This window comes from Melanostigma gelatinosum, assembly GCF_949748355.1.
Source record: "Melanostigma gelatinosum genome assembly, chromosome: 6".
In the NCBI taxonomy this organism is placed as follows: domain Eukaryota; kingdom Metazoa; phylum Chordata; class Actinopteri; order Perciformes; family Zoarcidae; genus Melanostigma; species Melanostigma gelatinosum.
The window spans coordinates 17,897,534-17,923,862 of record NC_136639.1 but is presented as its reverse complement, the minus strand read 5'-3'; the positions used below and the strand labels follow the sequence as shown (position 1 = coordinate 17,923,862).

Below are 26,329 nucleotides of genomic sequence, written 5' to 3'. Positions count from 1 at the left end.
TATACAACTAAACACATTTTGGGGAAGGTAATGACGCATTTGGCTCATTAGGGAGCTTTCCATCCTCCTCCTAACTGCGCCTACAACCACCCAGAGAAACGTACTCTCGCGTGGTTCACCGACAGCAGCTCTGAAAGTTGGGACGGGTCTCATCACAACACCATCAGGGCGTTTCAGGCAACGCGCAGGCGACCAGCAGCGGTCCCACCTATCTCGTTATTGGTCCACCCTGCATGGGACAGCAGCTCCTTTTCCAGACAGGTTCGTAAAACCCTCGTTGTTGTTAGTAATATGCAGGTCTATGGCTCTTGCTAGAATCGCCTGTGTGCGCTTTATTGTTAGCATATCGTTAGCTCGCTTGCTGCCACAGACAGGCGGCCGTTGATGAGTGACTAGTGCAGCAGGTGCTGCGGACTGCAGCCTCAGAGCCACAGCTAGGTCATCTAACTGAGCATCTTGTGAAACAATAGCCTAATGACAGTGAATAACCCAAATGTCCCCGTGGTAGCGTGTCATGTTTTTTTTAATGGATTTTGGATTGTTGGTTTGTGGAAGGAGGCAGCCCTGTGGTGTTACTGTGGTCATGCCACCATCTGTCCAGTGTGAGCTGGCCTTCAAAACATGTCAGTGTTACGATTGCTCTCGAGAAAGCTTCAAATAGGTGATCTGATCTAGCTGCTCTTCTTCAGCCGCTGGTCAACTGACCTGAGATCCTCAGGTGTGGTCGTCTGTGATGTTACCTGTCTAGTAAAACGCATGGTGGACTTTTGCAGTTTGACTCGGCAAGCCTGGTCATATTTCTGTCATTTTCTTTCTTTTAACTGTATTATATTGTATTTTAAGCACCTTATAACATTGTAAAGACCCATGTAATAAAACCATTGTCTTGATCTAACCCTAGTGATGTTACCTGATAGCTTTACATTTAATAGCATTATTTATGACTCATCTTATCTCAGCCCATAAATGCTCCTGCATTCACTGTGTGACCTGATCTGATCCGGGACTCTTCAGAGACCTTTGGGAACTCACGTTACCAATGCTGGAGTCATTTGCTCGACTTTTCTGTTTTGAAATAAATGCAGTGGTTTGGTGTAATGCAGCTGAACACTAGCACTGTATTGCTTCTCTCAAACTTTGTGGTCAAATTACCTGATCTACGGGTCTATTTTCTCCAGACATTTGAGATCTGCAGCATGTCGGGCAGCCTCTTTGTTTTGTGTAAAATCAGTCAGGCGCTTCTGTATATCTGATAGTAAGTCTGTCCTGGTAAAGTCGATGTGAGCCATCTCTCTGCAGCTGTAGGTTGTCCCAGCACATCCTGGACAGGTCACTAGCTTGTTACAGAGATAACTCAAATGTACAGTTCAACACATTCACAGCTAGGTATTTTTTTGTCCGTGAAGTCTTTATTTTATTTCTCTTGCAGACGACATGACATGTTGAAGTGGTAAAAATGAACAAACCCAAAATGGCCACAGAGAAGGGGTGAGTCGCTTTACACAAACAGACATACAGGCAGTGATATTACGATTGTGTTTCTGTGTGAAACAAGTTCACAAGTTGCTATCTGTTCACATATTCTCTCTCTCTTCACTTGTGTTGCACTGTCTGCGTCTGATAGAGAGCTTGTTTGTGCAACACAGCAGATGATTAGTTGGCCTTGAACCTTCCTTGAACCTTCCATGTGTATTTGTCATTATTACTGAAAATAACACTCATCATTAAGGCAGAGGAAACCTCTTTGGAATAAACCTTTCAGTGTATTTGTCCTGATTAAGTTTAAATATGTATAATCTGATCATTCTCTAGTTCATCTGTGTTCATCAACTTATGCAATGTGTTTATTTAGGCTTTACTGCTGCTTCAGCATGTTTTCCTTTGTCCAGACTTACGTAATTTTTTCATCATTCTTTAAATTTTTCCAGTTTTTCTCTTTTCTGTCTCGCGCGCGCACACACACACACACACACACACACACACACACACACACACACACAGTCTCCGTCTCTGTCTTTATAGGGACATATAAGAAACTCTGGTCCGCTGGGTACAATCACAGAGTTTTGATTTTCTCTCCCATGTTTGCCGTTGCTGACCTTGTGTTTCCAGCTGAGCGGCACTGAGCTAAGATTATAAATGGGGGATGGGTCACTATCACAGAAATGGTGAAGTGATGGGAGTACGCCAATCAACTTCAGTGAAACGAATGACATGCATCTTAAAAGTCGATCATTAAACATGGCATGCCAATTTGTTATTTTTTCACCATTACATTGCATTACAGAAAGAGCTATTTTCGTAGGCTGTTATTTTTGAGACATTTGACTCACTGTGGTCATATTTGGGCATTTGCACATACGAGGGGCTGCTTCATGCTTGTTCTCCAGTGCTGACCAGTGTGGATAAACTGAAACCGATCCATCATTTTAATCCTTCTAATCCTAGACATGAAGCAGCAAATCATGGCAGATTTGTCTTTAAGCACATGCTTACGTATTAAAGTTTCCACTTTTCGTGTAAATGCATCATCATGATGCATCACGCTGTGTGTGTGTGTGTGTGTGTGTGTGTGTGTGTGTCTGTGATGCTTACACTGACCTCTGCCCTTTCCAGATGGATTTTAATAATGTATTTTTTTTTCTTTTTTCATCCTTTCTCCAAATGCCTATACAGGAGTGAATTTCTGAATAAAGCTAGTCCGCTATATATGTTCCTCCTAAAGGTAGAAATGTGTGTGTGTCTCCAGCGTTCCCAGTAACTCCAGAGTACTGATGCTCCTGGGCCAGCTGGAGAGGATGAATGGAGAGGCCATGACGAGGGATGTCGAAACGGCAAGACAGGTCACTGCAAAGATATTACATCTCATACAGACGCAGGGTGAGAGCAAACATGCACAGAATAACCATGCAATCCACTGTACTCCAACTGCAAACAAGACAAAATCCAGCATTTTCCATGTATTTTAGTGTTTTTTCAGAGACAAGCAATGTGTTTATAGTGGTGTTTGTGTATCTGTCTGTCTGTCCACGGATAATCTCACATACTGCTGGACCGGTCAGCCACATATTTTTTGCTCACCTCTTGTGGTTACGGTGATTCACACTTTAGGAAACAACATGTTATTGACCGCTATTGACGACTGACTCCTCACTCCTCTTAACCGGTCGATGGGGGCGACAAGTGATTAACAACTGCTTCAGTAGCAAAAGCCACATTTGGCCTTTGTCGTGGCTCAAAAACTGACATTCACAGAAAAGTTTGTCTCATTTTGAACCGGAGCATCTTCAGATTTATCCCATACCCAATATATTATGATCTGTTAAAGTTAGGCACAATACAAGATGAATAAATTGCTGTTTTGTTATCTTCGCCGCCATCTTGACTGTAAAGGGAGCTGGAGGGGACAATTGAGTGATATTCAACTCTTCTTTGTTCGAGAGGCGAGAGGGAGACACACCTGGCAGATATATGCACTCTACTGCACTTTTCCGCTTCAAAATGTGTTCAGTGCCACTGTCGTGTAAATAGAGATGGGTGAGTGCACCGGTGGTCAAAGTGCGGCTGGATTGTTGCAGTGTCTCCAGCTCTGGTTCTCTGATTACTCTTTTAAAAGGAGAGGAGAGAAGAAGATCTGACAGCAGAAGAAGCCGCTGTGCGGTGTCGCTGTGGCGAACAGACTGAATCACGAGTGTGTCTCTGTTAGCAGGGGGGCCTCTCTGCCACTCCAAGGAGCCGGAAGTCATAGAAATCTCTGATGCAAGCATCATTGCTCTAGTGCTTTAACAAATAGTTGATTCATGTATTTGTCAAACTGACAATAATTTAAACGGTAACTGTTAATGTCATTTGTCCAACAAAAGTGCCAACTAGCAACCCTTCAAATGTTAGGAGTTGCAGCTGCTGGTACTATGAACGTCTTCACTATTGCTGTTCATGAATTTGGTCTTTCCTCCTCCCATAATTCATTGCTTCCTTCCTCCCACTTCAAAGTAAGCTTGTAGTTAATCCATCATGACTGTTGTGCACAGTGGGGAGGCTTCCGCCTGTGACGCCGTCAATCATGATACCTCAGCTGTTCCCCTCTCATCATCTCCTGCTTGGCTGTCTGTCACATCCTGCCTACAGTTCCCGACTTGAAATGTGCACGAGCGTGACGATGGTTAGGGGGAAGGAGGGGGTCCGTGTAACTATACACCTCAAGAAGGACTTTGCTGTACTCTTGTCTCATGTTCAGAGCTTTTTGGAGCAGAAGGCAGTCAAGAGATACCAAGGAACATAACAAGGATGATGGGGGGGGGGGGGGGGGGGTGCTGAATGCTAAGTTCATGGTGTCCTTTCCCTAAGCTTAGTGTTTTGACCAGAGGAGCAGTTCACCTCTAGCCTTAGAGGGATAGAGAAATACATGCAGAAGTTTCTAAGGGCCTCTATATAGACGATCACACTCTTAGGTGTTTGGTTCACAGCAGTCTTGCACAACTTAAAGGATTCCAGAGGCAGTGAACCTGGGATTTTGCAATACATCTTTTCCACCGCAGCTTTGGTGAACTTTGAGACCTTTGTTTTGAAACCGCTACACTTTCCCTCTGTGGTCTCCCCGGACCCACCAGCTAGGGTCCAGAATGATGAAACTGTTTCAGGTATTTTGACTCAGACTCTTAAAAATCCTCCTTAATAAATCCTCCAATGCTGCATACAGATTTTCACAATAGCATTATCTATTTGTGTTACAAATATGTAAAATATTTCACTTTGCTCAGGTTCGGTGAGATTACAAAAAACAGTCTTCGACAACCTCCACATTCATGTGCAGCCATGGCTGACTAGTAGTGCAGATCACAATTAGATGGCTATCTATTTTACATTTGAGTGGCATCATAAAGCTTGGTTAGTTCTTATGAGAACATATTTTTACACAAAGAATAAAATCATTGGAATTGAAAAATATAGTAAATGTACAAATTCCATCAAATCAACATTATGTATGATGATTATGAGTATTATTTTGTCCCAGGGACGGTAGTATGCGTATCCTGTGTGTGAGTGTGTTTTTTTTTAGTAGGATTAGTGTCGAGATGCCAGTTTATTTTGAAGAGCGTTAAGAAGTCTGGTATGACAGAAATGTTTTAAGAGGCCACCGCTGCAAGTCACTGAAGCACACGTTTCAGTTTACTCTTCTGTTTACTTTGTTGACACGCTCCGCTATGCACATAGTTGTGGAACGTGTTTTAGAAAGTGTGTGTGTGTGTGTGTCATCAACCATGAAAGCCGCATGCTTGACACCGTTCATTTCCATATTCACCTGCTGTTATGATGCATTCCTAGTTAGTGACAGCAGATCATGCTCATCCTCCAGCAAAGCAAACCAGTTCTTTTCACATCCTGTTGAGCTCATGTCTCAGCTAACATTTGACACATGTTAAATCAGGATTTGTTGTATATATCTATTGTGTAATGCGGCAGAATATTTGTAACTAAAAGTAACCGTGGTCTTCACGTGTTCCAAGTTAATCTTGTGACTTGTCTTTCATGGTCGATTCAACATTTACAGGACAACCCGCTGTACGTGGAATAACAGCGCCCCCTTTGCCCCTCGGTTGCTTTGCACAAGTGCAGAACTGGTTATCGTCACATTTCTGATCCTTTTTTGTTTTGTTGTGTGTTGCAGAGAAGAGCGGGAAAGAGGTGATGTCCAAAGGCTCCAGTGGCATGGAGGTGATTCTGGCTTCACTGGAGGTCAGCTCACTCATCCACACAACTGGAGACAGCAGCTCAGAACATGACAGCACTTCAACCCTTAAGCTCACCCTGTAGTTCTTACTGTTTGCACAAATGGATAGAGTGGTGATTTCCTAAATTTGACTGCTAAAGACTTATTCGTCTTTGTGCTAAGCTAAGCTAACTGGCTGTTAGTGGTAGCTCCATATTTACAGAGTGGTATCACAGAGTGGTATCAATCCTCTCATCTAACTCGCGATAAAGAGAATATGCTATTTCCCAAAATGTCAAACTATTTCTTTAAGGCGTATTTCCCTCACTTTGAAACGTTCTTCTTAAAATCGACATCCACGATGTGAGCTTTGCCAGAACAAGCTCACTGTTTACATCGTCGCATGCAGAGACGTAAGAAATGCATCACTGGCTTCATATGAACAGCTGTGGGAAACCTCGCTGCAGGTGACACATCGATGCATCGTTTGATTTATAGATTAGGCTGCACGACTAATTCAGCATATTCACCTGCATGTTGTTTAACAAGTGTCCCCCCCCCCCCCCCCGTGTGGCTTCGACAGAACACCAGGGATGTCCAGACCACTCTGAACATCTTGTACATTCTCAGTGAGCTGCTGACTGTGGGTGAGTAGAGTGATCTCTCTTTTCTTTCCCCCAAAAAATATTTATGAGCAGTTTATGCCCTGCTTTTGAGAGCTAATAACATTTACTGGATAATCACTTAGTGGGCAATTTAACTGTCATTTACAATTTAGAAAAATGATATTTGGGGCTAAATTACTTTTTCTTGTGAGTAGTGAACATATTCTAAAAGCATAAACAATTCCTTGAGCCACACTAATAAATGGTAAAGTGGTAGTAAAAGTTAAATGTCTCTGGGATCGATAAAGTAGTAATGTTTTAAGGTTTGTGCTTCCCAGGATTTCAACTGCATATTCCCATCATGAATTCAGTTTTTTCACATCTAATCGTGCTTTATTGTTGTTTTCCGTCTTCAGGCAGAGGTCGCAGGGTCGGAGTGTTTGTGTGTAAAGGAGGAACAGGAATCTTATTCCAGATTCTGATCACTGCAAGTAAAGAGTTGCCTCCCAGTGAAGAACTCATGCTGCAGCTTCACTCACTGCTCGCCAAGGTTGGCCCAAAAGGTGGGTTTAATGTCACAGTTTAACACAAACAAACACACAGTCCACCAATATTTATCAGAGAACAACTCATCTTTGTTTTCATTGACATTTTGTTGGGTTTGCATTTGTCTCTGTTCATTTTGTGTCTTTGTTTCATGTCACTTAAGTCATCTGAAGTCTAGTCAGCGCTGTTATGTTTACATTCCGTGTTTCTCGGCAAAACACATTGTGTGTTGAGGTCTTACAAACTTGTTGAGTGCATTTCTTTCCTCATGAAACATGAGCAAAGTACATTTTTTCAATAGTTTACATCCTTGCCCTTGTTGGCGCATCGCTCCATTTCTTGGTGCGTTACTGCCACTGCATCAGCGGACTAGCATGTGAATCAAACTACCCGTGTAGTGCACGCATGTCTGTCCTTGTGTGTACGCAATACAAACAAAACATTGCTCTCTGGTCTACTCGTGGTCAAACTCTACAGGGTGCTGTGAAGACTTGTAATTTAGTATTTTGCAGAAAACATTTCGTGATGTTTTCTTTGTATGATTTGTGTGTTCAGACAGGAAGTTTGGAGTGAAAGCGCGTTTGAGCGGAGCTCTGAACGCCACAGTCAACTTTACGAAACAGAACCTGCAGAACACCAAACTGCTTCTGCCCTGCCTGCAGGTTCTCAAGGTTTACTCCACCAACTGTAAGTTACCTTTAACTCTTCACAGCTCAAAATGTTATTTTCTATTGGGATTCAAGTGCCAAGAAATACTACAGAATCTTAAACTGATGACGTTTCAGTGGTATTTGAAGTCTTTATCTACTTTTGAATGCTGTGTCCTCTTCATGCATTTGTTCTTGTGAAGCGGTGAACGCTGTCTCTTTGGGTAAGAACGGAGTGGTGGAGCTCATGTTCAAGCTTGTCGCGCCGTACAGCAAGAAGAACACCAGCCTGCTTAAGTAAGCAGTCGATTGTGATGAATGAGCCAGCATGAATGCTGTGTTATAACAAACGAGTGACATCCACAGGCCATTTTCTAATGTGTCATTGGCGTTTGTCCAGCAGTAACCATGTAACCGTGTAATTTGCCTTGTTTCTAAATCAACAGGGTAGCTCTGGATGCCCTGGGAGCGCTGCTTAAATCCAGTGAGTCATTTTCTTCGTAGCATTGAGTTTTGACTCTTCAGTAGTGTAGTGAGCCTTAATTGGTGCTGGTTCCTTTTGCCTCTCTCACCTCCACCATCATTAACCCTTCGCCTGTACTCGAATGTTTTTCTGTTTCCCGCTGTCGCAAACGCAGTTAATGATCATTCAACATAGATTTCAAGTTACCTCATCTCCAAATGTACCCCTCTTACTCATCCCACCCTTCTCTTCATGTTTATCGTCTCCCTCTACCACCTCCCCCTGCAGAGACGAATGCTCGCCGTGCAGTGGATGGTGGACATGTGCCTGTCCTGCTGGCTCTGTACCAGGACTGGCATCACAATGACACGCGGCATCGCCACATGCTCATTCGCAAAGGGCTGCTGGTCTGCCTCAGGAACATCACCAACATCAAGCTCGGCAGGAAAGCATTCATAGACGCTGATGGCATGAGGATCCTCTACAACTCGTCCACTGTGAGTGAGAATGTGACATGCGTTTGGCCAACAATTAAAGCATGCAACACGTACTACACACACACACACACACACACTCCATCTGGCCTACTCTCTACTTTCTGTGTGATTTAATTTCAAGGAGTGTCTCCCGGTGCGGACTCTGAATCCACTTATCAACACCTCGAGTCTCATCATGAGGAAGTGTTTTCCTAAGAACCGTCTGCCTCTGCCCACCATCAAATCAGCCTTCCATTACCAGCTACCACATGTACCTGCTGCAGGGCCTGTGGCGCAGCTCTACAGCCAGCCACCTGGGGGTGAGAACACAGGACTCACACACACACTTCACGAGAGCGTGCACCTGCATATCACAGTGTATGCGCATGCCTTTCATTGATAATTGATAATGTCGTACAGACGGACACCTTTTTTTATCGCAGTCATGGCTCCTAGATTCAGCCGTACGTAATACACAGACACACACACACACACACACACACACACAATGCTTGCATCTTTGACCGCATAAATTGTCTCTGTTGGCAATGGCAACAATACTGCACACTTGCAGGAAGAAAAATTCAACAGCTCTGCGACAGGCCCTTAAAGAAGGGTAAGAAACAACTCCATCCTCAGAATACATAGACTCACTCACTGCTGCTTTTTTTTTTTTTATTCACCTCTCGTCATGCTCTGACTTCACTAAACTAACACATGACATGTGTTAGTAATACACATGTAATAAAGATGCGTAGTGCACATTGCTTAGTGGTTGCATGCTCACCAGTAGACTTATGCACTTACACTGTACTCAATTAAGTTGCCTCCTTCCATCCACAGGCTTTTTGATGGAATATTTGACCCACTTTGCGCTTCCCTTAAAAGGTGCTAAATTGTAACCGCGCTCGCACCACAAACAGGGCAAACAGCGGTGACAGCGCTGACAGGGCTAACAGTGTTAAGCTGGGTGGGAGCCAGAAGGTGGGCGCTTCGCTTCCCCGACGACGCTGTGGGTCAGGACGGCGTTATCGGCTGTAACCGCCATATAAGCGACAATTAGCTAAGCAGTTGGGCACCCACACAGGGACTTACATACATGCACGGCTGGACTGGCTAAGTAAACATTACTCTACTATACCTTCACTTAGAAAATAGTTGTTTGCTGCTATGTTATGTTAATTCGTAGAATTTGGAATTTAGCACCCTTAAACTGATCTAAAATAAAACATGTCCTGTCAAAAATATTACTCGTGTAGCGATTTGCTTAATTGATTCTGTTTGATGATGTACATGTCCTCACACTTTAGTTCATTTCTTAGAGAGGGCAAAGTCAAACAGGAAGTCCATAAAACAATGATTAACACCACCGTTTTGACAGCCCTAATTAGCAACGGCAGCCTGAGTAATTGCCTCAGTCTTAGCGGTACATTGTGTTGACGCCTCTATATTCCCAAAAACATGTCAGTGATGTCAGTAAACCAACCATGGAGAACGGTGTAACATAACAAGCTACTGCTATTACATTGGCTTACATTGAGATCACCAACTCACTGTATTTTAAGAAATATAATCATGACTTCTTCTGTCTAAATCTCTCACTCATCTCTGAATCATGGCTGTTCACATCAGGTTTTTTTTTTTTGCTTTACATTTTCTCTGTTCTTGTCATAGTAATTAAACTCCAGCAACACTTGAGTTCTACCAGTCTGGTTATGTGCCAGGCTGATACACACAAAATAATGAACACCTTGCTCGACTTAAGGACAGTCACCTCATTGTGTGTGTGTGTGTGTGTGTGTGTGTGTGTGTGTGTGTGTGTGTGTGTGTCTGCCCCCACCCAGTGGATGATGTGGTGGATGAAAGTGACGATAACGAGGAGACCGACGCAGACACGGAGAACGATACTGAGAACGAAGAGGACGAGCAGGATCAACACACTGCGGTAACATTCAGCACTCGGCGGCACGCACCATATTTCACATGGCAACATTATGTGCCATGTGAAATGTTGTATCAAAATGTTGAGTCTATTTCCTCTGTATGACAGTGGTGTTATAGAGACAGTGCAGAGTTTAGACCTAAGTGATTTATATCACGATTGAACTTCACAAAGGGTTGTGATCTATAATATAATTGGCTAAAGGATGTGAATCCTCACACGGTTGTTTAAAATCCATTGTTGATATTTGGGGTTTTGTTCATTGTATTAAACTGAATCTCTACAGATCGAGTCATTTGAGGACAGAGTATCGTAGAGCTGTGTCAGAGTTTTTTGCTGATGTTGATAAAGTCTTCTAAATTTCCAGCAGAGGGTAGTCACAACTCACCAGAACGCTCTTGTGTCGCTTTGTCGAACATGCCAATCATTTCTGATATACATTTGCAATAACTGATCGAATCAAAACATTGTTCTGCTCTTTCAGGATGTGACTAAAAAATCCAGCGAGGAACTCGACATTTCAATATTAGCTGGAGTTCTTTTTTCCCTTGTTTTCTCCATCTCATATTCCCGAGATAGCAACATACTTGAGCAACAGCCGAAATGCAGCCAGATGGCACACAGTGAGATATGAGTGTTTTCTCTCTTTGTGTCCTTTTGATCAGAACGATGACATAGAGATGGACCTAAACAAGCTACATCCCAAAAAGAACCCCGGACGTCCATTCGAGGAGTTGAGGGTCTTCTTGGAGCTTTCTGAAGACTTCCAGGTCAGTCATTAATGTTTGCCCATGTTGACAAGATTTCAAGGTGAAAAAACCCTCTATACATTTATACCAACATGTACAATAGCTGAATTGGTTTATTAATCCACACGTATGTGACAGAGTTAAACAATGGCACACTACACGCAGTCAGGTTGGTGTATTTTAACATGTACTAGTAAAATCTTATCTTATTGGCTCAATGTCAGCACTCTTGTGTGTCAAAATGAATTAGTATGAGATAAACATTTTCTACAACATGGTCACATAGAAATATCTTGTCAAGACATCACAGTATCTTGCCTCTCCTTTTTTAATTCTATGATAATCTTTTTTCTATATTTTCTCTGTTTTATTGTATTTAATGTTATGCGGCCTACCACAAATATCTGCCTTTTTTGTGATCGGTATATGTTATTCCTGCAGGGTTGTAACTTTGAACCGTCAAAGAGTGCCTCTACCACATCATCTTCTTTCTCCTCAACTCGATCCACTCGGCCAATCATAGTGCCAACAGCTCAAGCCCTGTCCCCAAAGCACGTCCCCATAATGAGCTGTCAGAAGGATTGCAACCCTACCGAAAGAAAACACACCCCGCCGTCTCCCTCTGTGCCCACTCCTGCTCCTCCAACACCTCTAGAACTGGACACCGTCCACCTCACCAAGGACCAAGACAGACAAGAGGAGGCCCATATTCCTTCCCCCGACACACATACAACATTGTCCTCCCTCAACAGGCCTCCTTCTCAAGCGCAGATGATAGAGCAGGATCTGGCACATGTGTTGGAGTGTGTCTCTCTAGAAGCGGAGGGGGCTCTGAACACAGGAGAAGAAGTAGAAAGGGGAGTCAAGCAAGAGGGATCCCCAGTCAATGCCACAAGGCACATACAGTCTCCACTGCTCCTGGGGGGCATCGCTACTCGTCGTGTGGGAGGAGGAGGAGGCAGTAACTGGGGTTCAGATTGTGGCTCAGAGGGAGCCGAGGATGAAGGAGCAGTTCTGGAGGTGCCAGACACGGCGCTGCTCCTCCCGCTTCATGACCCCGACCTTTACGTGGAGATGGTGAAGGGAACGCAGTCCGTACCCCAGTACGCTGAAGTAGCTTACCCTGACTACTTTGGCCACATTGCCCCAACATTTAAAGAACCCCTTCAGGAGAGAGTATGTGGTGTACAGAGGTGAGACCTTTTTATTCACACTGTGGTTTGCAGAAATAGTTAAGCATACAAATGGAAGAGGGTATACAGGTTATAAGAACGAAGCGTACTGTAGTGTTTTCAATGCCAGAAAGATTTATTACGTTTTTCAGTCTTTCATTTATGCTCCATATATGAGCACGACCTCGTGCTGACTTATGGGGCTCCAGGCAGACCTTTTGTAGCCTCAGTAATAGTGATGTTTTTGTGATGCAAGTTGTAATTTCCAGGCACAATTCACAAAAAGTTACATGCAATCATGTGATTAAATTCTGGGGTTGCATGACTCTTTAGTCTGAATTTGAGCTACAGTTTGCCCTTTAAACTTTGCTGTGAATGTAAGGTTATGGTGGTGGGAAAATGCATTTCCTATAGCTTATTGGACTCATCTTCATGAATAAACAATATGTGTTGATGGAAAACATATTTCTCCACCCATTGTGTTTGTTAATCATGAGTTTGGTTTTGGGTCTAATCCTGCAGGTCTAAAATATTCCAGGACATTGAGAGGTTAATTCATCCCAATGATATCGTGGATAAAGTAGTCTACGACTTGGACATTCCCAGGTAAGTCCTTCCTACTGATTGTGCTGACAATACGCATTTAAACAGCGACAGTTTCTCCTGTTTTGGATCATGTTGAGAGCTGTGACATCCAGAAAGCAGATGAGCTCAATCTGTCGTCCACATTTTGTTGTGTTTCAGTTGTCCTGTGATTGAAGACAATGGCGAGTCGCTGAAGTTCAACTCTCAGTTTGAGTCTGGCAACCTCAGGAAGGCAGTTCAAATTAGGAAGTAAGGGTCACCTTTTAATACAATGACAACATTTAAAGCTGTGGTCAACTTTGACTATATTCAACCTACAACCTACTTTCACAACAGTTTTACAGAAGTCAGATTGAAAACAAAAGAAGTATTGGAGATCAGTTTTGTTAATAGTTGACTATGTTTAGGTCCAAATTTACAGATTCTGTTGTGGTGTTTCTCCAGAAATGAGTATGACCTTCTGCTGAATTCAGACATCAACAGTAATCACTACCACCAGTGGTTCTACTTTGAGGTGAGTGGCATGCGCGTTGGAACCACCTACCGCTTCAACATCATCAACTGTGAGAAGTCAAACAGCCAGTTCAACTACGGTGAGATGCATAACTACGTGTCAAACACCCAACAGTTCGTCATTCTCATCTGACATACAGAAGATTTTCATTTTTCTTTTTTGACATACAGTTCAGTCAATATGAGGCTTGAGCGTCAGACGGCATATTCTAAACTTTTGTGTGTTTATCTTTCGTGTGTGTGTGTGTGTGTGTGTGTGTGTGTGTGCAGGCATGCAGGTGCTGATGTACTCTGTGCAGGAGGCGATCAGTGGCAGGCCTCACTGGGTCAGAACAGGAACGGACATCTGTTACTACAAGTAGGTGCACTGAGAGGGGGAGAGGGAAATAGCAAAAACTATCTTTTTAATAAGTGTTACAGTAACATGGAGCAAGTGCACAGTTTGTATGCAGCACACCAATTCTTCCATACTGCAGACAACGTGCTGTAGTTTATTGATCACCTTGTATATTTATGTATTTCATATACAGTAGCTGTAAAGCTCTCTCGACTAATTTATTGCTTGCTACACTGGCGAAGTTATGATGAGCTGGTATTAATGTACTTAGTACTGCAACATTTATGAAAAGCATTCTTTAGAAATAAAAAGGAGACGCACTCTTTTTTCACAAATTGCACCACGTTTATTTTTGAGATACAACTTTACAATCAATTAATGCAATTCAATACAACTGTCCTGCCATAAAGTCTTTTTATGATTTCCCACAATGTTTAGGGTTTAGTTTGTCATCGTCACAGAGTCCTCCCTGTTAGCGAAGATCAGGGAGGAAACGCATCTCAATATAATGTAGTCACCATAAACTGTTACCTCAGTAATTTACACATCATTTTATTTTACACATCTCTGAATTTTTCAGAATTGCCAAGTCGTTTTTCACATATATGCAAATTGCCTTTATTGTTTTTGGTGCATAACAATAAACATAGCAAGTGAAAATACAGATAAAAAGCAAGTACTGCAAAAGTCAAGAAACATGAAAATATAATGTAGCAACATATCTGTTTTTAAATGAAAGAGTTGTACAATTTGTGCATTTCTCCCGGGACTGTGAAGGTTCACAGTATGAAGTATAAAGATAATGTGCAATTTACAGAGATAATAGCCCAACATTATAAACTAGGCAGAGAGTATGGCACAGCTGTTGTATTGCATTGCAGGGGATTATACAGGTGTACCTAATAAAGAAGCCATTGAGTGTGTTGTGAGTGCTGTATGGTGCAACATTTAGTCATGACTCATCTTCTCCTTAGGAATCACTTTGCCAGGAGTTCCATTGCAGCGGGTGGTCAGAAAGGAAAGTCCTATTATACAATGACCTTCAGCACAAGCTTCAGCCATAAGGACGATGTCTGCTACTTTGCCTATCATTACCCGTACACCTACTCCACTCTTAAGGTAGTATTACAATACCACTGTTTGCTGTGATCCAGAGAGCACTAGCATTTAGTAGTGTACATATCTCTGAGCACCAACAACCCTCGCCCCGTCTTGTCCATATTGTCTAGTTGTAAGGGTTTTGCTACCTACTAAAATGCAGTGCTGAACCTCCCAGACCCCCAGTGGGACCCCAGATGCAGCCTCATGATGGAGTCAGCTGTTTTGTTTTCTTTGTATCATTGATTTGCCGTTTGAATCTGAGCTCAGATAGCTACTGTGCTCTCAAAGCACCGTACACTCATGCCAATAGTTATGTTGTATAGTTACATTTAGTCAGCCTTTTATATAGAGTGAAATGGAAGTTGTATATATTGTAATCCTGTCATTGTATCCTCAGATGCACTTGTCCAAACTGGAGGCTTTGAGGACCCCCAAGATCTACCTGAGGCAGGACGTCCTCTGTGAAACTCTGGGGGGAAACAGCTGCCCCCTTCTCACCATCACTGCCATGCCCGAATCCAACTCTAATGACCACGTCTGTCAGTTCAGTAAGTAAATCACCGTAGGTCTATTTATTTTATTTTTTAATTTGCTTTTTATTTCTCTTTCCTGAGCAGAACAATCTCAGCTGCAGGATTTTTATGTATCCTGGAAAAAACTGGAAAAACCTTTGTAGCCTCAGCGGCCTTTGTTGTTTGTTCCCAGAACTCACATTCTCTGAGACTGAGTTCATCATCCTGGTGAAATAAAATCTTAGATGATAAAAAAAAAAAAATGGCAAAGAAATCAATGAGTTGATCTGGAAAAATGTTCAATATGCAACAAAATCAAGTTCTCATTGGTAAACTAACGTGGGTGTCCAAAATGTGTCTTTGCCAGATGTCCTGGAGAGATTGGTAATGAGCCATAATATCTAAACATTTAATGACTGTTGTGTTGCCGATTAACAATCCTTTCTGACAAATCTAATCTCGTCATTTTGGTGATAGAAATTCATTCTCATCCTTTCAGAAAATCTGTATAACTAAATCATTTAAGCTTCCAACTTCCTCATGCTCGGCTCCAGCTCTCCAAAATGTCCTCTAAGAAATTCACTTTAGTAAGTGACAGAAATGTTCCTTTCTAATGCTTAACTAATTAAAAACCAATCCTTGCGAGAACATTTTACTGCATCACTACTGTGTATTACATTAGAACAGCCCTGGAGTAGCAGGGCATGCCAGTGTTCCCAAGTAGGTTTTCTGTCCAATGTAGTTCACTGATGCGTCTCCTCAGCTGTGAAAACTTTAAATTGAAGAATCTGTTTCTTTTGTCCTCATTCTTCTATTTGTGTTTGTGCTGTACTCTCTTTCTCCCTCTTCAGGGAATCGTCCATTGATCTTCCTGTCGGCCAGAGTGCACCCTGGAGAGACCAACGCCAGCTGGGTAATGAAGGGCACGCTGGAGTTCCTGATGGGCACCAGCCACCTGGCAGCCAGCCTGAGAGATGCCTACATCTTCAAGATAGTCCCCATGCTCAACCCAGATGGAGTTGTAAATGGAAAGTGAGTAAAATGAGTCTAGAAATGAACACGCATTCACAGCTTTCAAAAATACACACTGAAGAGGCATACACCTGCCGAGCCTGGGCCTGCACGTTGGTCACAGCTTTATTTACCGTTAACACACACACACACACACGATCTTGTCTTGAAGGATTCTCCAGCTGTTGCTCTGTCCTCCTTCACTCTGTGTCCTCCCCCTCTCCTGCCATCTCCTTTCTGCTGTAGTCATCGTTGTTCTCTGAGCGGAGAGGATTTGAATCGCCAGTGGCAGAACCCCAATGCAGAGCTCCACCCCACCATCTACCACACTAAGAGCCTGCTGCAGTACCTTGCACACATACAAAGGGCACCACTGGTATGACCTCTTCAGGGGTATTTTGCACTTTGCCGCATCATCTTTCGTTTGGGATGCATAAAGAGCCTCTTCTAACGTCTTGTTAATGTTGGTGCTATTCCTCCTGTTTAGCTGCATGTCCACTAAATTTCACATCAATAAATCACCACATTGGTTTTGAGACATTAATGCAGTTACCATACACGGCAGCCTCAATTGCCCTCTTTAATACACTGTGCGTCAGCAGGTTGGATATAATGGGATATTGCTTTTATGGGAGATTTGTTTACTGTAGGTAGGGTGATGACTTAACAACACAGAGCAAGGTGAGGCCGCTGTTTCTCCTCTGGAAATAGATCTGAGAAAATGTCTTTTGAGAAATATGAGCTGTAACACTGCCGTACCACCATTTACAGCTACTATAACACAGTATCACTGTGCGTTTGACGATGATACAGTGAATTAATGTTAGCTGTTGTATCTGTCTCTGATGATTTGTAGTTTTGTGTTCATCCTTTTTTAACACAGCTATTTAAACAAGAGACGATCATCTTAATCCTTTTCTCCCTCTATTGTGTGTGTGGTTGTGCGTGTGTGTGTGTGTGCATCCACATTTATGCACAGGTGTTCTGCGACTACCACGGTCATTCCAGGAAGAAGAATGTGTTCATGTACGGCTGCAGCGTGAAGAAGACAGTCTGGCAATCCAATATCAGTGCTACGTCCAGTGACTTACAAGAGGACCTTGGATACAGAGTGAGCACACACACACACACACACCACACACGCAAATGAGCTGTGCCTCATCCTTACAGTACCACTATCTCACTCTTCCGCTCTGTTTTCAGATTACTGTTCTCACATCGCTGCATGATAATTGCATTGACCTCGGGACAAAGAGATCACCTGTATTGAGTTTTACAGAAAAGAGATGGAATCAGCTTATATTTACATATCAGCGCATGTCTGTTCGTTATAGTGTATGCACTGAAATACAATCCTGTGTCCCTCACTAAAGAACAGATTGTCGCACCATATTACATTACTTTGCTTCCTGTTTATCTCTCCCTCTGTGTCATTGCAATGGATTTCCTTTTTCTCTTCAATTGAAATCCCTAATCGATTAGTCTACTGTCTATTGAGTCATTAACATGTGTTTCGACACCAGCTGTTATCTGACAAACATACTCCGATTGCGTTTACTTTGGTCATTTTCATAATTCACCTTGAATTTCACTGTGCAGCGGGGAAGCTGGTCAGGCCAACATCTGTTTGTTGTTTCTCTTTTGCATTATGGAATGACAAAAAATAATTTTAACTCGGCAGAATGCGAATAAAGATGCCAGTTCAAGACAGAGTTTTCGAGCGGACGAGTCACTTGGGGCTACAAACCCACAGCAAACATTGTGGGTAGCAGCAGTCAATACTTCTGCTTTCCCAAGCAACAGCTCGGTAGATAAGCCAGTCTATGTACTTCACCCTCTGCACCCCCCCCCGATGCACTCACGCACACATACCGGACACATACACGAAAACACTCAAACAGTTTCATGTGTTTTTCAGGCACTTCCTAAGATCCTGTCCCAGATCGCCCCGGCCTTCAGCATGACCAGCTGTAGTTTTGTTGTGGAGCGCTCCAAAGAGTCCACGGCCCGTGTTGTTGTATGGAGAGAGATCGGAGTGCAGCGCAGCTACACCATGGAGAGCACGCTGTGTGGCTGTGACCAGGGAAAATATAAGGTAAGCGTGTATTTTATTTAGTTTCAATAAAGTGTTTATGTTTTATGTAGTTTAATACAATAACTCTGCAGTGAACATTTGGACATTTGTTAATCTTTGCATATATGCAAATGAATGGGCCACAGTGTGGGAAAGGAGGCAAATTAGCCAGAGCTATTTTCCTTTCTGACAAAACTTTAACAAAAAAAGTTAAACATTATGCACAGAATGAATTGGCTGGCTAATGTGTCTGGTTTTATTGCATTGTAGATGTGTTTTGTTGTGTCCACCCTCTGTAAGTGAAAGGGAGGTGCCTCGATAAATCTAATGCAACGTCCAGCAGGTGGAGCTGCAATCCTTTTTTTCCACTTTTTCTTTGCTTCGCCTCTCTCTTTTATCCCCGTTTCTTTTGACCCCTTTACCTTCCTTTCTTCTCTCTCACTGTCTTTCCACCCCAGCTGATTTCCTTCCTACTGAATTCTGCCAATGTCTAGGGATGCCATTTTGGCACTGATTAGCACCCCCACCGGTGTATCTGCAAGTGTTTGTCCAGATGTGCAGGAACTAATGTCGACTGAATTGGAGCTGTGGCCGCGCCAAGTTTTGATGTCCGTAGCTCTGCTCTTGGGAAATAGGAACATGAAAGTTTTTTGGTTGAGTCGGGGGTTAGCTCTGTGTGTGTATCTCCCCGAGTGAGTATTCATTTACTGGTATGATCGTACAGCACTGGGAAGACTTTGTTAGGGTTGCCGGTGTGAGTGCATATGCTTTTGAATGTGTGCTTCCTGCAAATGAAATATATTATCATGTTTCTACATGAAAAGTTTCCTCAGGAACTGCTTCCCAGCATTGAGAATTGGGACGTTTGAAGATGGACAACAGCTTCATCCCCCGGCTCCAGAGCAGCTAAAAAAACGACAGCAGCCATTTTATAATAGATTTCTGTTGGACTCTTCGAAACATTTTTGAATGTAGTTATATGTTGTAAGTGTGGACATACTGTCTGTGCAAGTTTTTTGGAATGTGGTAACTTTGTGTGTGTGTGTGACACATTTTAGTAACTATCTGTTGGTATACATGGTCTCTGATGTGCATGCACATGTTCTCTTCAGGGTCTTCAGATCGGCACCAGAGAGCTGGAGGAGATGGGAGCTCAGTTCTGTGTGGCCCTGCTGAGGCTGAAGAGGCTGACGGGGAACCGCAATCACCAACACCTGCTGGATTTAGAGAGCGACATCATTGGGACACAGACGAAAGTGGTCAGGTTAGTAGCAATGTATCACGCTGCAAAGTCACACGCACAGACCATGCAGGTGCACACAGATGCTGTGAGCCGGTTTAGAGTGTTGCTTTAAAGGTTAGAAAGTCACACACACACAACACACAGTCAAGGAATATAGTCTGTGATCCAATAGAAACAAGAAGGCAGGTTCACACTACAGATGACCGGCTTTTTCAACATTTCTTTCTCTGCATTGTAACCTTCCCAAGATAGAAATTTTGAAATAAATGTGCTACCTAGAGCCATATAGGGTTCTTTGGCTTGTCTCCATAGGAAAACCCTTTTTGGTTCCTGGTAGAACCTTTTATATAGGTTCCACCTGGAACTCGTTCAGAGGGTTGTACCTAGAACCCAACATAAAGGGTTGTACCTAGAGCTCACTGTGAAAGGTTCCATCCAGAACCCCATGTGAGAGGTTGTACAAAGAACCCTTCTTTGGCGTAATGGACCACACAGGACCCTCTTTGGAGGTTCTATCCAGGTTCTACTGGGAATGTTTTTGAAATTACAAAAAGGTTTTGTAAAAAACTCTTTCTTCAAAAAAGGGTTCTTCAGAAGCTAAAGGTTCTGGGTAGAACCCTAGCCCTTCAGGAAGAACCCTTTTTTGGAACCCTTATTTCTAAGAGTGTATCTCGGATGAGAAGTATTTTCTGCTGCCAAAAATTCTACCTGGAAAGCAGTAAAGTGTTTACAGACCGTTTTCCATTTATCTGCACAAATCCCCCTCTTTAGTGGCAGACACGTTCCCCCGTTGGCACTGATACTCAACGGCGTGACTGTCACCCCCGATCACCTCTGAAGCACTACTCAAGAAACAGATGAAGGCATGCATTTATGCAGGAACGCTGTGAGCATCATTGAAATGCTATCAATGATCATGTGTGAGGAATATAATGACAACTCTAGAGTGAGAGAAATAATGATATTGCTGACAATTATTCTAACCGATTCTCCTCTAAGAGGGAGAGTATAACAGCCATTTTTTATTTTAATTAAACCCTTCACACCTACACAGTGAGGTTAGCTGGGGTCACGGTGAACACGATGGTACAGTGTGGATGTATATGCACATGGAACATGCAGATGAGTAGCCTACACGGCCTTCTTACACAGTAGCTTGTAGCTGGAATATATAAGTAGGAAAGAAAAATATATGTTTAAGTGAGCAGTATCACAGCATGTCCTCATCCAGTAAGGTGCCAGTGCGTCCAGTACAGTGTATTGTATCAGTTCAGTGTATTGTATCAGTTCAGTGTATTATATCAGTACATTGTTCATAACTCTTGTCACAACGCGTTTGCTTTCTGGAAGAGTTGATTCATCTTGATTATTGTCTTGAGTTCTGGCCTCTGTTTCTCTCTTCTCTATGTTGGCAATTACAAAGTATAGACTTCTCAAATAAAAATAATTTTTTTACGTTATATCAAATATTTGTATTTATTTATATTTTGTAATTTTGTATTTGTTCATATTCAGTATTTTATACTTTTCTAATCTAATTAATGAATCACTTATTTGATGAAATAGTAGATAGATCATTAAATACTGAAATGAATTGTTACCTGCAGCCCTACTTCAAATATGTTTCTTCTTACGATTAAAACCTCATCAATATCGACGTCAAACAGTGCGCTTGATCAAACGAAGAAAAATATCATGTTGACAAACCGATGTTAAGTATGTTTCTTTTAAAGCTTTTTTAAAGAGGGCCTTGGACGACCCAAAACACAAGAGTTAAAGATAAATGAGGAAAATTACATATGAACTCTAAAATAATAGTAATAAAAAATGTCAGTTGCACTAAAGTTTCTTGAGTCTTCATCCATATTTTAAGAAATGTCTTCAAACAATCGTGAGCCAGTGTTACCCGTGTACATCCTAACAAATGACCACATAGCTTAGCTGTATGTCAATCAACTCTATTGAAATGTGAGGTCCACACGGATCAAACTGTACTTCAGTTCAGCGCCGCAAATACATTATTAAACTTGGCCAAACCCAAGCTGTGACCACCAAGGTTATCTCAATTTCTTATTTCTTTTTTTTTTTTAATGTCAGCCATCGCTCCTCCACAGATTTGTTAAAGCAGTTGATTTGAAAGAATGGCTTTCAACTCAAAACCACTTAATGCTCACGTCTCTCCATCTCTCTGTGTCTCCCAGCCTCCCTATCTCCTGCTCTACTCTAATATTGATATATTCATTCATCATTTATGTGTCTGATCATTAAGGGACTCCAAAAGTGTTTTTGTGCGCTCGTGTGTTTGCGTGAGTGTCCTTTGGGATTGGTTGCTCTCATCCCGGGTTTATGGTTTTTATGCGTGGGGCTTGGTATGGTACCACTTACCATTTAATAGGTCATCATAACAATGATATCGTGGCCATTGGGAAGCGTCTGCAAATAAGTGGGTGTCTCAGAATGAGTAAATGGGTGGATACGGGCATGGGTGTGTTTTTGTGTGAGTGTAAGGAAGACAGGAAGAGATTTACTCATTTAAGTGTTTGGAGATGTGGAGATTTATCCACGTGAATGAAGGTAATTGGGGATCTTAACGCACATACACTGTTCTGTATATCGAGATGGACTGGCTATAGAGATGGCTGCAATTGACTGATAGAGAACATGTAACCCAAAGAAAGGAGAGATTTGGTTTGGTATTTCTATGATGGCCTGTAATGGTTGACTCACAACCCTCATTATCTGTTTGGACAACATTCTGTCCATCCACATCATTTTACACACAGACACACATTCATACACATTTACTGTACATATACTGATGCACAATTGCTCAGTCTCTCTCTCTCTGCTGCACTCACACACTTGGTGGGAGATCATTGTCTGAGCCCCTCAGATCGACTGTCTCCCTGGGATCACATTTCAGACCATTAACACCATTAAAAACCCACTAAAGCCACTAAAACCTCAAAGAACCAGCAACAATTTAACCATTAAGACCCACTGGGAAAAAAAGACAACCGCCCCAGTCAGAGCACACTGTCCAGCTTCTATTTTGTTAAGATTTTAAAAAACATTTTAATATGTAAAATATTGGTGTAGATTCAGTGTCTGTTGTTTGGAACGTTTTTTAACAATATTTTTATTTATCAATATATTCGTTTAGCTATTAGTTAGAGCTGAAACAGTTGCTTGATTAGGCGGCAAACAGAAAATTCATCGAATAATCGTTCAAGTCATTTAACAACATTCTCTGGTTCCAGCTTATCGAAGTTAAGGATTGGCCGCTTCATCACAAACTCCCAGGAGCCCAATGTGATCGGCTTTAGTCACATTTTCTAAACCAAATCATTTATTGATTCATTTTAAATCATCAATTTTCAGATGATTGTCGAAATGCTATGAGATCTTCCAGCAGAATTTAGAATACAATTGCACACTGTAAGATTACAGGCGTCAATTTTATTTCTACCCAAGCAAAGATCACATTTATCCAAATAAACTGGCATATTGATCATCTCACATTTTGTATGCGTTTGATTTGTGCTTTTAAGAAATGGGCTTCTCAACAGTACATTTTCAAGGGCCATGAAACCCATTTCAGACGAGTGTTTACTCTGTGAAATCAGAGAGCTCTTAGTCTCCGGTGCCTCTGAGCTCAGCTCAGAGTGAAGAACAGTAACATGGCAGTCGTATACTACACGACTATATATGTGAGGGAAGATATGCATTTGTTTTCAAGACGCGCCAGGCAAATGTTTATCATTTGTTGTATATTTTCTCATAAATAGTGCATGCAGAAAAAGATTTTGAAATATCCATCGGCATCAATGAGATGGATCCTGACAAGGTGAGGAATATGACCGTGACGGGGTTATTCACGTCGTTAACTCACAGAGGGAAGTTAATGACACTGTTTATTTTGTCCTGCAGCAGCAGCCCCACCACCTACGTGATGGAGGAGGATGAGCCGTCCTTTCTGGAGGCGATAGACTACAGCGCAGAGAGCAACGATGAGGACGCCGAGCCTGAAAACGAGCACGCCATCCAAGTCCAAGAGAACCCCATCCACCTCGATCAACTGTCCGACTGCGAGACTTATCGCAGGGACTGATGCTGAGGTGATCATCTCTTAGATCCCTGGCAATTTGAGCTTCTAAGGTGAAATATTCACAACACACTTCTCACTTTGTGAATAAATAGCTTAGATTCACACCTCCATATAGACACTTTACGCTGCTACGTAGGCTACATTGAGGTGCTCCTTGCCCAGATGGATTGATTTTGTTGGCCCACTGGACCCAACTGTGTTGCTCAATGAATGTTCTCACCTTTCACCGTCATACTATAACCTTCATGGACTGTAACCCCTGACCTCAGACACCATATAGCCTCTGAGATTCACTTATAGCTAGCCAGAGCAGCAAACAGCGGGCACCGCCGATCCTTAACTGGAACCCTTGTCCACTTGCTAATAGAGCCAGTGGCTTCTTACAGGTACTGTTTTTGAGTCTCCTCTCACACGTCACTCTGTGTTTGGTTAAAAACTCCTGGTGATGGGAGGAACCTGGATCTCCCTCACTGACCAGCTGAAAGATCCAATCACCCTGCCATACTTAGTTCCTTTCTTTAGTCTCACCCGGGACTTCCTTGTGTCCTTCCTTGCTTGCCTCCTTCCTTCCATTTTGTTTTTTGACAAGGTAGTGGTGTCTAAACGGGATGCAGGGGTGACCAAACAGCTCTATCATAGCTGCAGGTCGACGTCCGTCATCCCGAGTGTCTCGTGAAGGAAAACCTACTTCGATGTAACTACACTTGAGCTGTGACCACATGTCCTCCCTTCACCCCTCCCTCTTCGGCCGCAATGCTTGTGGTGGGATTATCTCTGTGCTGTTTGCCTTGCTTTATCCAGAACTGACTGAAACTATTTATATTACTCAAATGTAGAATGTTCACGTCTTTATCAAGACAAACCTCATGCTATGAAAGAAATGCAGATAGAAACCACAAACTAACAGGCCTGGTTTGAGATTCTAGGCTCGCGTACAGCATTAAAAACATGAAGATGGAATGTAAAACATCCACATGCACAGTGTTTTCATTGTTTTTAATATTAGACAGTATTAAACTGAAAAGAACCGGAATGAACAAAGGCGCATGAGCTTCAGAGAGCAAAAAAAAACCTTTGCACTTTGGATAGACACGACACACGCGCGCGCAACACAAAGAGAAACAAAGTGAATCACTTTACAACACGTCACAGTTTGCAAACCTCAGCCTCAGTCACCTCTTTACTTTGAAGTGCTCAGAGTCCAGTCCAAAGCTAGTGGTGACATTGCTGTGATGTGATACTGGAATTTAGTTTCCTTTTTATCCGTTCCTGAGATCTATGTGTGCATTTTGTGGATTTGCTGAGGAGCGACCCATGCATTAACACAGACGGTGCTTTGTATTGAGAGTACAACGTAGTTTGTTTGATTATTTCTGTATTTGTCCACGGAGATGAGGTACTTTTCTGTTGCATTTGTACAGCGAGCGCATGGCTATTTTTCTGTTACTTTTGTTCTGTAATTTATAAAGTACGGTATTGTTTTCTGAGATGCAAACCTGTATGTATGTATATGAGGCTTTTTAAGTGTATGAGTACAAGTGTGTGTGTGTGAAGGAGTTAAAGTTATTCCATTATTCAGCCCAGCTAATGCTCTTACAGTGTGTTTCTTCTTTCACTTTGACTTTCCCCTCCTACTCTCCTTCAAACATGTTCTCTTTCCTCCCCTCTGACCTCCCTCGTTCCCTCGTTTTCTATCCTTCGCTTGGCTCTACTTACTTTCAGATTTCACTCAACAACTAACAAACCCATGGAGGTAACTGTTCCTGGCTTGCGGGTCCCTATGAGGATTGTGTATGCTGTTATATTTATGTTTGTCCGTTGCAGTTCATGTCGGGCTTCTTTTGTTTTATGTTTGTTTTGAGGGAAACGAGCAGTGATAGCGATTCATTTAAAGTCGATCGTAACACAGAAAATGAAAATAAAATGTGAATGTCGTAAACTGTCTGCTGTATTTTATTATTCTTCAATGTCACACATTTGTGCCCATGACCATCGTTCTCCCAAACTTGGTGAAAATAACTGTAAATGGATTCTGACCACATTATGGGAAGAAAGAGCAGTAATTGGGAAACTTTAACAGGGAAAAAGAAGTTCTTACAATCTGGGTCTTATTGTTGGAATGCTGTTAAGCATTCCAACTATTGTTATCCTGTTTCTTTATTCCACTATTTCTTCCGTCCCCCTTTTTTTGAAACTCTTCATTTTTTAAGCTACAGAAACCGTTCAACTATCAAAATGTTCAGCTCTTTCAGGGGAGGGGTGATATGACTTCATATTTGTAATCTTTCAACTTTTTGAATTGTTAAGCTTTTTGCAATTTTTTAAAAATTGGATATCTATTTTCAGCAATGTTTTTGAGATTCATTTCAGCTTTCAGCATTCCAACGCATTTTCAGCAGGAAATGCATTTTTAGTTTCACCCTCTGACGTTGGTTTGGATCATTTGGTGACACTGGACTTTATTAAACGGTCTCTCATGTGTTCAATACCTCGTCCGCTCCCTTGTAAGGCTGTGGAGCGTTGTAGCCGTTTCTC

General features: G+C 42.3%; 1 protein-coding gene across 1 annotated transcript; it reads left to right on the top strand.

The window, feature by feature from the left end:
• Positions 1-24: 24 nt before the first annotated feature.
• On the top strand, positions 25-25,693 carry agtpbp1 (ATP/GTP binding carboxypeptidase 1). The gene is made up of 26 exons (XM_079271122.1): positions 25-261; positions 1,430-1,488; positions 2,750-2,880; positions 5,669-5,736; positions 6,294-6,357; positions 6,732-6,878; positions 7,417-7,548; positions 7,712-7,805; positions 7,955-7,992; positions 8,260-8,468; positions 8,590-8,767; positions 10,292-10,392; positions 11,055-11,159; positions 11,580-12,331; positions 12,833-12,916; positions 13,055-13,144; positions 13,340-13,488; positions 13,679-13,766; positions 14,720-14,864; positions 15,244-15,394; positions 16,210-16,390; positions 16,616-16,745; positions 17,349-17,480; positions 18,288-18,464; positions 19,556-19,707; positions 23,617-25,693. The coding sequence occupies exons 2-26, from the start codon at positions 1,457-1,459 to the stop codon at positions 23,795-23,797; spliced, it is 3,711 nt and encodes a 1,236-aa protein (XP_079127248.1). The 5' UTR covers positions 25-261; positions 1,430-1,456; the 3' UTR covers positions 23,798-25,693.
• The last annotated feature ends 636 nt before the right edge of the window (positions 25,694-26,329 follow it).

Coding starts and splice junctions, on each gene's coding strand:
- agtpbp1 (XM_079271122.1), top strand. CDS start 1,457: ATGAACAAACCCAAAATGGCCACAGAGAAGGG. Junction 7,549..7,711: donor CAAGGTTTACTCCACCAACT/GTAAGTTACCTT, acceptor GTTCTTGTGAAG/CGGTGAACGCTGTCTCTTTG. Junction 7,806..7,954: donor AAGAACACCAGCCTGCTTAA/GTAAGCAGTCGA, acceptor CTAAATCAACAG/GGTAGCTCTGGATGCCCTGG.